The 13,052-nt window shown below is 48.6% G+C and overlaps 1 protein-coding gene across 4 annotated transcripts in view; it reads right to left on the bottom strand.

Moving 5' to 3' along the window:
• Pgs1 (phosphatidylglycerophosphate synthase 1) overlaps positions 1–5,136 on the bottom strand; it is a 37,399-nt gene extending 32,263 nt beyond the window's left edge. For 3 of the 4 annotated variants that reach the window (XR_009226963.1, XR_009226964.1, XM_046446653.2), the window contains exon 1: positions 4,989–5,136. Coding sequence is in view for 1 of the 4 variants with exons in the window: in XM_046446653.2 (XP_046302609.1) it covers positions 4,989–5,119 (131 nt within the window). In the remaining 3 variants the exon portion in view is untranslated. Of the gene's footprint in view, positions 1–4,529; positions 4,666–4,988 lie in introns of those variants that run through there. The other variant, XM_046446655.2, reaches the window with a different exon arrangement.
• Positions 5,137–13,052: the final 7,916 nt, after the last annotated feature.

Below are 13,052 nucleotides of genomic sequence, written 5' to 3'. Positions count from 1 at the left end.
CCTCCTGGCTCAGCCAAAGGAAGTCCATTCCACTAGGGGCCCAGAGATCTAAAATATATTTATAACTCACAATATGCCCCAGGGTAGCCAAGTGCACCCGGCACATCAAAGTGCCCAAGTAGAACCAGTCACATGTTCTGCGACTCCAAAGGGCTGCAGCCAGGCTGACTACAGGCAGTAGTGAACTGACTCTGACTCTTTACATTAATCAGATCACGCTATTTACAAGAGGATTACCTATCAGAACATTTTAATCCCGGCTGTTTTCCATCTGCCTAGCCTACACAACTGACTGGGCCTAATTCAGTCCAGCTACAATGCTCAGGGACACTCATGTCAATAATAACTTAATGAAGCTACAGCTGAGAAAGTCAGCCAACTACTAAGCTTACTCCAATGCATAACAAGATCAAATCTGAATTATTTGGGCAGGGTGTGGTAGCACACATCTGTAATCCCAGCCACTTAGGAGGCTGAGGCAAGAGAATCACAAGTTCCAGGTGAGCCTTAGCAATTTAGTGAGGCCCTGAGCAATTAAGACCCTGTCTCAAAATAAATTAAAAAGGGTTGCCGGTGTAGTTCAATGGTAAAGCACCCTTGGGTTCAATCCCCAGGAACAAACAAACAAACAAAAACAAAAAAATATTAATTTGAATTACTGAGAAAATGATGTTTTGATTCCAAATTATCCCTGTTCTATCCATTCTTCTGCTATAAGTAAACCAAGAGTGGGTTTATCTGAACTCTTTTTTTAAATATTTTTTCAGTTGTAGATGGACACAATATATTTATTTATTTGTTTGTTTGTTTTTATGTGGTGCTGAGGATCAGACCCAGTGCCTCACCTGTGCGAGGCAAGTACTCTACCACTGAGCTACAGTCCCAGCCCTAATCCAAACTCTTAATGCATAACAGAGGACTGCATCCCAACATCAGAAAATTCAAAAGTAATTTTGGAAAATCTGGTGATTCCTTAGAAAACAAACTACTGACAAGTTAAACAACTGACTAGGACTTGCCAATTTCACGGTAATAAAACCTAATTAAAGAAGTATCCACTGGGGGCTGGGGCAGCCTAACACGTGTGAGGTACTGGGTTCGATCCTCAACACCACATTAAAAAAAAGAACCGTACACTGGTTACCTGCTTCCCATTACAACTCAGGAAAGTGAGGAAGCCCCACCAGCTCCAACATACACATACACACACACTCACTCATGCATGTAGAATAGAGAAAATGGGATTTACATTCAAAAATAAAGACTTTATTGCAGAGATGGGGATGTAGCTCAGTTGGTAGAGTGCTTACCTCATGTGCACAAGGCCCTGCGTTCAATTCCCAACACCACAGGGGAAAAAAAAAAGACTTTATTGCACATGTAGTTCACACTAAAATCAGTTAAAAGGGGGAGGGGGAGGAAAAAGGTCAGAGAGAAAATATTTCTATATATGCCAGCAAGGTCAAGATTAGGAATTGGGACTAAGCACAGTGGCACATGCCTGTAATCCCAGTGGCTCAAGAGGCTAAGGCAGGAAGATTGCAAGTTCAAAGCCAGCCTCAGCAACTTAGCAAGGCCCTAAGCAACTTAGTGAGATCCTTTCTCTAAATAAAATACAAAAGGGGCCGGGGATATGGTTCAATGGTTAAGTGCCTCTGGGTTCAATCCCTAGTACCAAAAAAAGAAAAAAATTAGAAACTAGGGCCTCCTGACCCATTTCCCAGTAGGTCTCACCTACTCCAAACAAGGAGTTCATTCAGTATAGCCAATTGACTCCAACTATCTGAAGCTATCTCCCCCTCCTGAGCTCCGGTTCTCAGTTCTCCCACAGCCCACTGAACATCTCCATCTCACGCACCTGGATACTAATTAATGGGCCCCTAATGACCTTTTCACCATCCCCAAACCTAGTCCTATTTTTTTTTTTTAAATGGTACCAGGGATTGAACCCAGGGGTACTTAACTACTGAGCCACATCCCCAGGCCTTTTGTATTTTTTGTATTTTATTTAGAGACAGGGTCTCACTGAGTTGCTTATGCTGGCTTTGAACTTGTGATCCTCCTGCCTCAGCCTCCCAAACTGCTGGGATTACAGGCATGCGCCACCTCACCCGGCCTGGTCCTCTTTCTCACTCCCTGTTTCAATGAAGTGCCACCATCCACAGTCACTAAAGCATCCCCTACACCCCTAAGCAGTGCTGACTAAATCCAACCCTCTTTTACTCCCACTGCTCCTGACTTCATGAACCCTGACACTCAGGTCTGGACCATGAGCAAAAGAAATCATACTTGAGAGATAGAACTTGCCTCCTGGGTCTTTTGGCCCAGAGGGCTGGCTGGCTTCTAGTCCTCTCCTCTTGCCTACAGAGTACTCACATCAGCTCCTAGAAATGACACTGAGTATGGAATCTGGGAACTGCCTGCCACTGCACTCCTTCCTTGAACACTCACTCCCCCTCTTCTTCACCTTGCCTACTCCTGCTCCTCCTTCAAAACAGCTCAATTACAGCACCAGGAAGCTTTCTGTGGCCTCCAGGAGCCTCCACGTACCACCATGCCCTTCTACCTTACTTTCCTGTCACTGTTCATGGGTTTGGCCATCTTGAAGGCAGGGCTATATCTTTATCATTGCTTCCCCTGGTACCTAGCACAGCAGTGCTCTGTACACGTGACAAATAAATGAATTATCCAGAGTTCCCTAATGGTAATGAGTCAGATGCTTGCTTAAGAGGAAATAACAGTATTTCGAGATCACTAATTAGAAATGACCTTAAGTAGAGTTCTCGGTCTCTACAGCCATTTCTAAGCCTGAAAGGAAACCACGGCAGTAAAAGCAACGAGCACTGTTCCTCTTGCTAGCCACAAGGATGCACCAGCACCCCCACCCCCAATGTTGAGTCAGACTGGCAAGCTGAAATCTAAAATAACTTGAGCTCATGACTACACAGAACTATTATCAATGAATCAATGATCAGAGAGTTACAAGAAACCACATCATTTGGGGAATGAGGAATTGGGAGGTGCAGCAGAACAATGGAGAAGAAACGAAAGTCAGCAGCCAACAGTGGGTGAGTGGCCATGACAGACATGAATAACTCCAAACACCCAGGCCACAAAGAGCCAGAAAAAAAAGTCTGCAAGTCCTAGCACGGTGGCACACACCAGTAATCCCAGCCAACCAGAGAGGCTAGGCAGGAAGACCACAAGTTCAATGTCAGCCCCAGCAACTTAGTAAGACCCTGTCTCAACATAAAAAAGTTTTAAGGGGGGTTGGGGGAAAAAAAAGTTTTAAAAAGGGGTGGGGGTATGGCTCAGTCTTATCCCCAGTACCAAAAGAAAAAGAAAAGAAATCTGCAAACCATACAAGGCAAAGGACAGGTCAAAAACCTACAGTATCACTCAACACTGATCAAAGTATTTATCCTCAATTCTACCATAGGTATTATTTCCAAGGAGTATAAAACAAGAACTTCTGTCTTAATGCCCAAGAAACTGAGCTTTTGATTAAACTGTTGACTCAGAGAAACAACTGGCTCCCTCCCAACTTAATCATGAAGAAATATGGAGCCACACAAACTACATCCCATTGACACCAGTTACAAAAAACTTTGGGAAGTCAACTAATTTAGACTCTACCCATACCTGCACTGCCTCTCAACACACACACACACACACACACACACACACACACACTCTCTCTCTCTCTCTCTCTCTCTTTCAAGAGAAATGCCTTTTTAAAAACAACTTGTAGGGGCTGGGCCTGTAGCTCAGTGATAGAGTACTCGCCTTGCATGTGGAAGGCACTGACTTCAATCCTCAGCAACACATAAACATAAAAGGCATTGTATCCATCTACAACTATATATATATTTTTAAACAATTTGTAGAAACTGCCCCAAGTAATCAATTCCAAAGACAACATAGATTAATAACATGGTTTTCACAGTTTGAACATATGAAAGGGCATAACAAAGGGGCCTACCTAAACAGCCTGTCTTTGATGGTAGAACATGTTTTGAAACTTTAAACCAAACTTCTCAGTAATTTGATGCCAGGGGGGTAGACAAATCATCTGACTTCACGACCCAATGGAATGACAGGTCTCTGGCTAAGCATCAATTACGGAAAATACAGAGGCTACTACCTCTTCTACACTCCAGCTCCCCCTGGAGTGTGAGGAGGTAGGGGGTGTCTTATTGTGAAACCTGGGCCCTTCTGATCAGTAGGCTTCCAAGAGTTCCTTCCTGCCTTGATTCTATCACCTAAAAGTTCCCCTAAATCAAACTTCAGTTTTTGCTGAAAATCTTGCAGTTACTCAATAAGAACAAGCTCCCCTCCATACCCAGAATCAGAACATAACTGAAACGCGGGTCTCTGTCCCACAAGCAAGAAGGCCCCATCTCAGCCTAGGGACGCCTAAGACAATGCAACCTCAACTACAGGATGCAGTTGGAAGACCTTTTCTTGGGGATCGAGCATAAGGGCCAAATGTCCCTAATAAGAAATCCATTTGCACACAGGAGAATCACCTTTCCCTTCCTTCAACAGCAGCGACAGCAGCAGGCCTCTCAGGCCGGCGCCTTCTTGGCCAGTGTCTGCTCTCCAAGACCACGAGCCCCTTTCACCATTGACACAACTCACTCCAGTACTTTTCCAGAGCGCAGGCCCTTGAACAGCGTGACAGGGCTCTCGGCGGTTCCTCTTCCCTCGCCCAAGCGCCACTGACTCAGGATTGCCCAACAGCCTCTCGAGCCGGGCTGCGAGGGCCGCGCGCCCGCCGCGGGCGGGCCCGGCTGATTCACTCCCGCCACGCCGGCCCTCGGCGGCGTAAGGCACAGTCGTCCCGGGCCCAGAGAGGACCCGGACCGGGCCGTCCACGCGCTCCCCGGCCCCCGCCAGGCTCTGCCCAAGGCCCGCAGCTCGCCGGCGCCCGAAGCGCACCCAGCGCCGCCTCCAGGGCTCGCGGCCGCGGCGGGGGCCGCCCTCACCTGCGCCGGCGGTCCCGGCTCCTGCCCAGGCGGTCGGACAGGCGCCCCAGGAGCGCGGCCAGCCCGGGCCGGCCCGGCAGCAGACCCAGCAGCCGCCTCCAGAACACCGGCGCCGCCGCCGCCGCCGCCATGGAGACTCGCCGCTTCCGCTTCCGGCGCGCGCGAACTTTATTGGAAACACGAGCGCGGACACGGCGGCAGCGCGCAGGCGCGGGAGTCCCCGGGAGTCCGCGGGAAGGGCGCAGGCGTGGGGCGGCCCGCGTTCGGTGGGCCCGGCCGGCTGTCCGCGGAACCAACCGCGTGGTCCTGTCGGGCTGCGCTTGAGCGGGCGGGCGGGCTCGTGCGCGCCTCCGAGGCGCTGGTCTTGCTCGACGCTGACCCTCCAAGCCGCCCACCCGGGACCGGGGCCGACTCCCCGCGGACGGTCGTGGTCAGCGTCAGGCTGCACCTGAGCGGACGGAACAAAACCTCTGTGAGATAAATAGGGTGTCCTCCGCCCTCCTAATGTGACCAGTCCCCTGGTCAGCCCTGGCGCCTGGAAGTGCACAGGTTTGCACCTCAGTAAACGGAATCAACACAAGCCTATGAGCCACCAACACTTTTTTTTTTCTTTTTCTTTTTCTTTTCTTTTTTTTTTGGTACAGGGTACACAGGGGGTGCTTAACCACCACTGAAGCATGTCCCCGGCACTTTTTAATATTTTGTGACAGGGATCTCACTAAGTTGCTAAGGCTGGCTTTTTTCTTTTTCTTTTTCTTTCTTTATTTATTTATTTTTGGTATTGGGGATTGAACTCGGGCCCTCGACCACTGATCCACATCCCCCAGCCCTTTTTTGTATTTTATTTGGAGACAGGGCCTCACCGAGTTTGCTTAGAGCCTCATTTTTGCAGAGGCTGGCTTTGAATTCGTGATCCTCCTTCCTCAGCCTCCCAAGTGACTGGGATCATGCCTCATCACCATGCCTCGCAAGCCATGAATACTTTCTACAGCTAATTTTAAGTAGGAGGAGGCTCAGGGGTATGGGTCAGTGGTAAAGAATTTACCTAGTCCTCAATTCAATCCCCAGCACTGCCAAAAGAAAGGAAAGGAAAGGAAAAGCTTGCAGATCTCTGAAAGGCAGGAGAGGGGAGCTCTGCTCTGTAATCCTGGCTAGCATCCACGAAGGCTGGACTTGGAAACTGGAAAAGCTGTAAAATGTAATCGTATCCTACTTATCCCAAGGGTGCTGTGAGAATTAAATGATATGGTCACACTGAAAACAACATCCAGATCATCCCAAGGAAGTTAATTACGCATTCCCACAAGAATGTTCACCTCAAGTGTTTTTTATGATAGGTCACGGAAGCCATCTATGGGGGGGGGGTAAATTCACAGTGGCACATCAGTACATTGGAAGGCCATACCTCCATGAAAAGTGATGTTCCAGAGGAATATCTGGTGACATGATGTGTAAAAACCAGTTACCCATGAGTAGCATAGAAACTATCTAATTTCATTAAAAATTGAGAGAGATTGGGCTGGGATCGTGACTCAGTGGTAGAGTGCTCGCCTAGCATGTACGAGGCACTGGGTTCGATCCTCAGCACCACATAAATGTAAAATAAAGATATTGTGTCCACCTAAAACTAAAAAAAAATACATATTTTTTTTAAAAATTGAGAGAGACAAAGATACTACAATATGAAATACACCAAAATATTAATGTCAACTATTTGATGCTGTTTAGGACTTCCTAAATTTTTTTGCAATCAAATGAGTATCTTAGATTGATTTTCATTTTCTTTCCAGTTTATATAGTTTTACAAACCCTAGGTGGAATTTGATTCAACTTTTCCAAGTTAGAAATGGTGAATTAGGGGCTGGGGACATACCTCAGTTGGTAGAGTGCTTGCTTCATATGCACAAGGCCCTGGGTTCAATCCCTGGCACCACAAAAAAAAAAAAGAAAGAAAGAAATGGAAAATTATTAAGGAATTATTAAGTAGGGCACAGTGGCACATGTTTGTAATCCCAGCAACTCTAGAGGCTAAGGCAGGAGGATCGCAAATTCCAGGCCAGCCTCAGCTATTTAGCAAGGCCCTAAGCAAATTAGTGAGACCCTGTCTCAAAATTTAAAAAGGGCTGGGAATATAGTTCAGTGGTGAAGTGCCCCTGGGTTCCATTCCCAGTACCCCAAAAAATATATAATAATAATGAGGGGCTGGGGTTATGGCTCAGCGGTGGAATGCTCGCCTTGCACATGCGGGGCCCTGGGTTCGATCCTCAGCACCACATAAAAATAAATAAAAGTATAGTGTCCAACTACAACTAAAAAATAAATTTAAAAATATAATGATAATTGGTTAATTTTAAAAATAATAAAATAAAAAATTTAAAAGGCCAGGAATATAGTGCTTGCCTAGCATGCATGAAGCCCTGGATTCCATCCAAAGTATCACCAAAGAAAAGAAAATAGAAAGAAATGGTGAATCATGAAATTTCCTAACTTCCAGTAACTAGGATGAGACCATCCACTGCATGTTTCCTCTTTGCACAGTGCCCGGCACACACTCCTAAGCATCTTCCGTATGGCCGCACCATCCCACTCAGGAGAGAGCACCATGTGGACCTCAGGAGCACCCTAACTGCCTACCCATCCTGAAAAGAACTCAAAGCTGTTTCTTGTGTGTGGTTCTTTGCTGTGTGAGGTATTGAAAGCAGAGTACCATCTCTCTGGGAATTTCCAGTCTAAAATAAGTTGCAGAAACAGACAGTGAGATTGACGGCATGGCAAGTTGTACTCATCCATGTTTACATGAAGGATAAACAACAGGGAGTGGCACAGTCCCTCCTGAAGCCACATGCCGAGAGCCCCTGGCCTTCAAGGCTGTTCGGAAACTGGCTGAGCCACAACCAGAGGGAAGCCACCCTGACTTAGTCCAAGAACTTGCAAAAATCTTAAACAATGGCTTCTAGAGATTAAGCAATCTTTAAATGCTTCCATTTACAGGGTGACAGCACACACATTCTTTCTACTGGGAGGTTCTCACCTGGGCTAATCAACTTGTTAGTTGAGGAGATAAGACTCTCCCAGATAACAAGGGGCCAGAGAGCCTGCCTGGGAGCATTCTTGTGTCCCAAAGCTACTTGGAGGGTTCACGATCTGGGGCAGATACTACTACCCCTGATGGGGGCTCTGGATGCACACCTTGAGGACCCTGATGAGGAGACATCTTCTTCTGACACCACCCCCCACCCCACCCCCACGCAACCAGGGGGCCCATCCACAGAGTCCTGCCCATTCTCCTGCCCCCACTCACCACCTTCTCATTATTCCAGCTAGCTCCTTCCCAAACAGGAGGTACCCGGGTGAGAAGGAGAGGTTGATGGGACGGATGACAGATACTTTGAGTTCCCAAACGGAAAAGGAAACCCATTCATTGAAGCAGATTTGACGTCAGGAGTGATAGACTGCTGCCCCAAGAGCCGGCTGCTCTCTCAGGCAGGAAGCCCAGGAGGTCCTGAACCCAGGGACCCTGCCTCACTGTCTGTGATTCACTCCCTGGACAGAAAATCATGCCAAGACCAGAGGAAGGCACCCCCAAACATTTGTTGTGAGACAGGGTATCTCCCCAACACAGGGCTGCTGGCAAATTCGAGAGGAAGGAAGATCAAGTGCCAGGGAACTCACAAGTGCGGGCAGCATGCCACAGGAGGGGTACGTTTTCGCCAACACCCATCTGAGTGAGTTTGATAGTAATTCCTCCCGCAAGGATCAAGTTGTGGCACAACAGCTTTGATGCGCCATGAAAATGTAGAAAATGGCCTGTGTTTTCTCTTTCTCTTTATTTCTTGTTCTACTGAGACCTCTCTAGCATTGCTTGACCTTTCTGTGTTTTTAGACCAATTTGATGAATCCTTCTCTAAGCTTCTTTTTCATCTGGGCACAAATGCCCTCTTCTGTAATCCCAGCAACTCTCAGGAGGCTGAGGCAGGAGGATCACAAGTTCAAGGCCAGCATCAGCAAATTAGCAAGGCCCTGAGTAATTTAGCAAGACCCTGTCACAAAATAAAACATAAAGGGCTGGGGCTGCTGGGCCCAGTGGTGCACACTTGTAATCCCAGCAGCCCAGGAAGCCGAGGCTAGGGAGGCACTTAGCAATTCAGCGAGACTCTCTCTCTAAATAATATATAAAAAAAAGGGTAGGGATGTGGCTCAGTGCTTAAATGCCCCTGGGTTCAATCTCCAGTACCAAAAAAAAAAAAAAAAAAATGCCCACTATTCCAGTGTGTAATCAAGTTTAGGAATCCCTGATTTATAGAACAATGTTGCTTGTTCTAAACACTCTTAAACTAAGAGACATGTCTATATATTTTTGTAGTACCAAGATGATGAGGGGGCAGGTGAGGTGAACAGGAGGGGCTTGCTATTTGAGGTTGACCAGGTGTCTTTCTCTCCCCGCCCCCAGTATTGGGATTGAGTCCAGGACATTGTGTCTGTGAGGCGAACACTCTACCACTGAGCTATACCTCCAGCCCTGTTTCATTCTGATACAGGGTCTCACTAAGTTGCCTAGGCTGGCCTTGAACTTGCCACTCTGCCCAGATAGGTGCCTCTTTTTAATAACCTGGTGTGCACGTGTGTGTGTGTGTGTGTACAAACATGCACACGCGCGCGCGCACACACACAGAGGGGCTGTAGCTCTGTGGTGAGCACGCGCCTAGCATACATAAGGCACTGTCCCATCTCCAGCACTGCAAAAATAATAAGGGGGAAGAAGAAGCTGAGCAGCCCCCCACCCGCCTGCCTCCAGGAACAGAGCCCTCGAGGTCAATGCAACCCAGGGCTCACCTGCTGTTGGGCACCACACATGGGCTGAAGCCTGCCTGGGGCCACTGCCTGCCTCTCCTCCATCCCTCCCTTGGTCAGTGCCGGCCTGGCCTTCTTTTTTTATTTATTTGTTTATATTTTTGGTATCGGGGATTGAACTCAGGAGCACTCGACCACTGAACCACATCCCCAGCCCTATTTTGTATTCTATTTAAGGACAGTTGCTTAGTGCCTCACTCTTGCTGAAGCTGGTTTGAACTCACAACTCACCTGTCTTAGCCTCCCAGGCAGCTGGGGTTGCAGGTGTGAGCACTGCGCGGGGGCCCTCCTGGCCTTCTCTTGCTACCTCAAACTCCACAGGATCTTTATTTACGTCTGTCCTTCCCCTCTGCTCAGGAGCACCCTTCCCCAGCTCTTCTCATTCTTCTGAGTTCTAGAACAATGCCACTTGCCCCTACAAAGGTCTTCCATTTCTCTCCCTCTCTCTCTCTCTCTGTCTCTCTCTCTCTGTCTCTGTCTCTCTCAGCCACATCCACAGTCCTTTGGGTTTTATTTTGAGACAGTATCTCACTAAGATGCTTAGGCCCTCCCTAAGTTCCTGAGGCTGGCCTTGAATGTGCGATCCTCCTGTCTCAGCCTCCCCAGCCACTGGGACCAGTCACCATGCATTTCTTAAAGGGCCCAATAGAAAATATTTTACACTCTTTAGGCAGAAGGACTACCAACTCTGTAAAAGCAGCCACGAACCTGGCTGCATTCATTATATCACTGGATTCACAAAAGCAGTCTGCTCACCCTGCAGCTGTTATAGCATACCTGACATGGGCCCTGCCAGGTCTGTATGGCCCTAAAACTACAAGAGATTGGGTCTTTTGACACCAGAAACCTGAGTCCTTTGGAGCTAGACAGAGGTCCAGAGTAGCCAGAGGTTCCAAAGAAGAAATGGGCCCAGCACAGAAGCCCAGATCAGCAGCCTCCCTGGGTAGGGGTGGGGAGCCAGGCTAGGTTCTCTCACTTAGCATTTTAACTTCTCAATGTCAAAATCTTGTCATCAGCAAAACAAAACACCTATTGCTCAATGGCTCCCTCACCACAAAGAAGCCCAGGACTTTCTGGCATTTGATCAACAAGAAGCCAGAGCCCAAATTTCTGGAAATGCCTCCCGGGCAGAGCATCCTGGTTTGTTTCTCTGTCAACGTCAGGATAAATGCAGCTCTTGGTTTCAGGGGAATCTCAGCCTCTTGTGGCGTGGCAAGCAGCCAGCGCCACCCCAGCTAGGAGCTGCAGCCCTCGTGATCCAGCAGCCCAGAGCGTGGGGAAACTCGGCAGCCAGTTATGTCCCAGGGAATCCCAGGCTCCCCAGGCCCAGCTCGGGGAGCTAGGGCAGGTGACTGGGAGGCTCCCCTGCCAAAGCCCATTTGGCCACCATCTTTCCTGGCTTGTCACTGCCCAGCCCCCGCAGTGAAGCTGAAGCAAGGGTGTCCCCCCCCCCAACCCAGGACAATCTGGCTTGAGACCAGGCCAAATCCAACCAGGCTTGGGCAGGTGGAATAAGATCTGATCTCTTGCTTGGGCCCAAGCCTGACTGATTTGCAGTCTCTGGGAATTTAGGAGAGTGACTCCAAAGAAACCCCCCAAAGTCGTGTCCTTTCACCTAGGGAAGGCTGAGGCCAGGCTGAGCCCCAATTTCTGCAGCTCCTTGGCAGGTGAGGAAGGGAAGGGCAGGCTGGTGGGGGCTGTGCTGAGCTTGAGAGCCCAGGCCCCATGTAAAGGGCCAACAGGAAGAAGCAGAAGGCAGGCCCACTGCCGAGACAGGGTCCAGTGTTTCCAAAGGAAACCCAGTTTCAGGTGTGGTGTAACATTTCCAGATCTTAAATGTTGTCTCAAAAATTATTTTAAATTCTGTTGTTTTTTCAGCCCTGGAGATGGAACTGGGGGCCTTCTCTATGCCAGGCAAATGCTCTTCCTCTGAGCCCTCTTTTAAAACTTTGCCTGGGTCAGATGCAGAGGCACACACCGGTAATCCCATCAACCCAGGAGCCTAAGGGAGGAGGATCACAAGTTCAAGGCCAGCCTGGGAAATTTAGTGAGACCCTGCCTCAAAACTAAAACATAAAAAGAGCCAGGCGCAGAGGCACATAGCTGAAATCCCACAGGCTCAGAAGGCTGAAAACAGGAGGACTGCAAGTTTAAAGCCTCAGCAAAAAGTGAGATGCTAAACAATTCAGTGAGACCCTTTCTCTAAATAAAATGCAAAAAAAAAAAAAAAAATAGGACTGAGGATGTGGCTTAGTGGTCAAGTGCCCCTGAATTCAATCCTTGGTACCAAATAAATAAGTAAATGAATAAAAAAGTAATTCTGTATGGGCCTACCAGCCAATACATTTATGGGCTGGATTCAGCCTGTGGTTCACTACTTTATTGGCATATTCTGCTTTTATTAAAAAAAAAAAATGGGTCCCAGGTGCCTCAGGTAGGAAGACAGGGAACAGGGAACGGGAGAGGAAGCTCCTGGCCACTGGGACGTGCCTTTTGCAGGTGGACACATGAGGTTGTCTTGCCAATTCACAAACTGCATTTTCAGTGGACAAAGCTCCAGAAGTGCTTGACCCACCTCCCACAGGTAGAATGAAGAAGGAACTTCTCATCTCGGGTCCAGGCTGCCTCAGCCTGAGCTTGGAAGCAGGAAGTCAAGGCCCTCATTGGTGGGAGGGAGACAGAAGCAGAGTGTTTGGAACACACTGGGCAGCAGAGCCCTGGGCACCCTGGAGCTGGTAGCATGCCTGTCCCCAGCAGGCTTTCCCTGGTTCTACCAGCTCTGAGTCCTCCTCTCCTAGTGTGCATTCAAGTAACCAGGAGAGAGGACAGAGGAGCCAGTGTCCTGGGGAAGCCCAAGAGCCAGGTAAGCAGACTTGGGCAGCAGCCCAAGTGCCAGGCACATCTAGGAGACTTGGCCCAGGCCAGGGTCTCTCTGGGCCTCAGCTTCCCATCAGTCCACCTCTGTCATTTCCTCAGGGAATCCCCCCCAGACGCCCTCCCAGCAGATGAGGTAATCCACAACAGGCTCCCACAGCTCTGGCATGTCTTATTTTTTGTGTGTGGTGCTGGGATCAAACCCAGGGCCTTGTGCACTCGAGGCAAGCACTCTAACAACTGAGCTGTATCCCCAGCCCTCTGGCTCTTCTTCATTATACTTAACGTGGCCAAAATGAATGACTCCAGTCATCAATTGTGAAAGAATCTGGTTCTTCC

The sequence above is a fragment of the Marmota monax genome, unplaced genomic scaffold (assembly GCF_021218885.2).
Source record: "Marmota monax isolate L192 unplaced genomic scaffold, Marmota_monax_Labrador192_F-V1.1 WCK01_AAM20220418_F8-fsc00353, whole genome shotgun sequence".
NCBI classification, from domain to species: domain Eukaryota; kingdom Metazoa; phylum Chordata; class Mammalia; order Rodentia; family Sciuridae; genus Marmota; species Marmota monax.
Note: the sequence above shows the minus strand (reverse complement) of the source record. Positions and strands in the feature narration are given on the sequence as shown.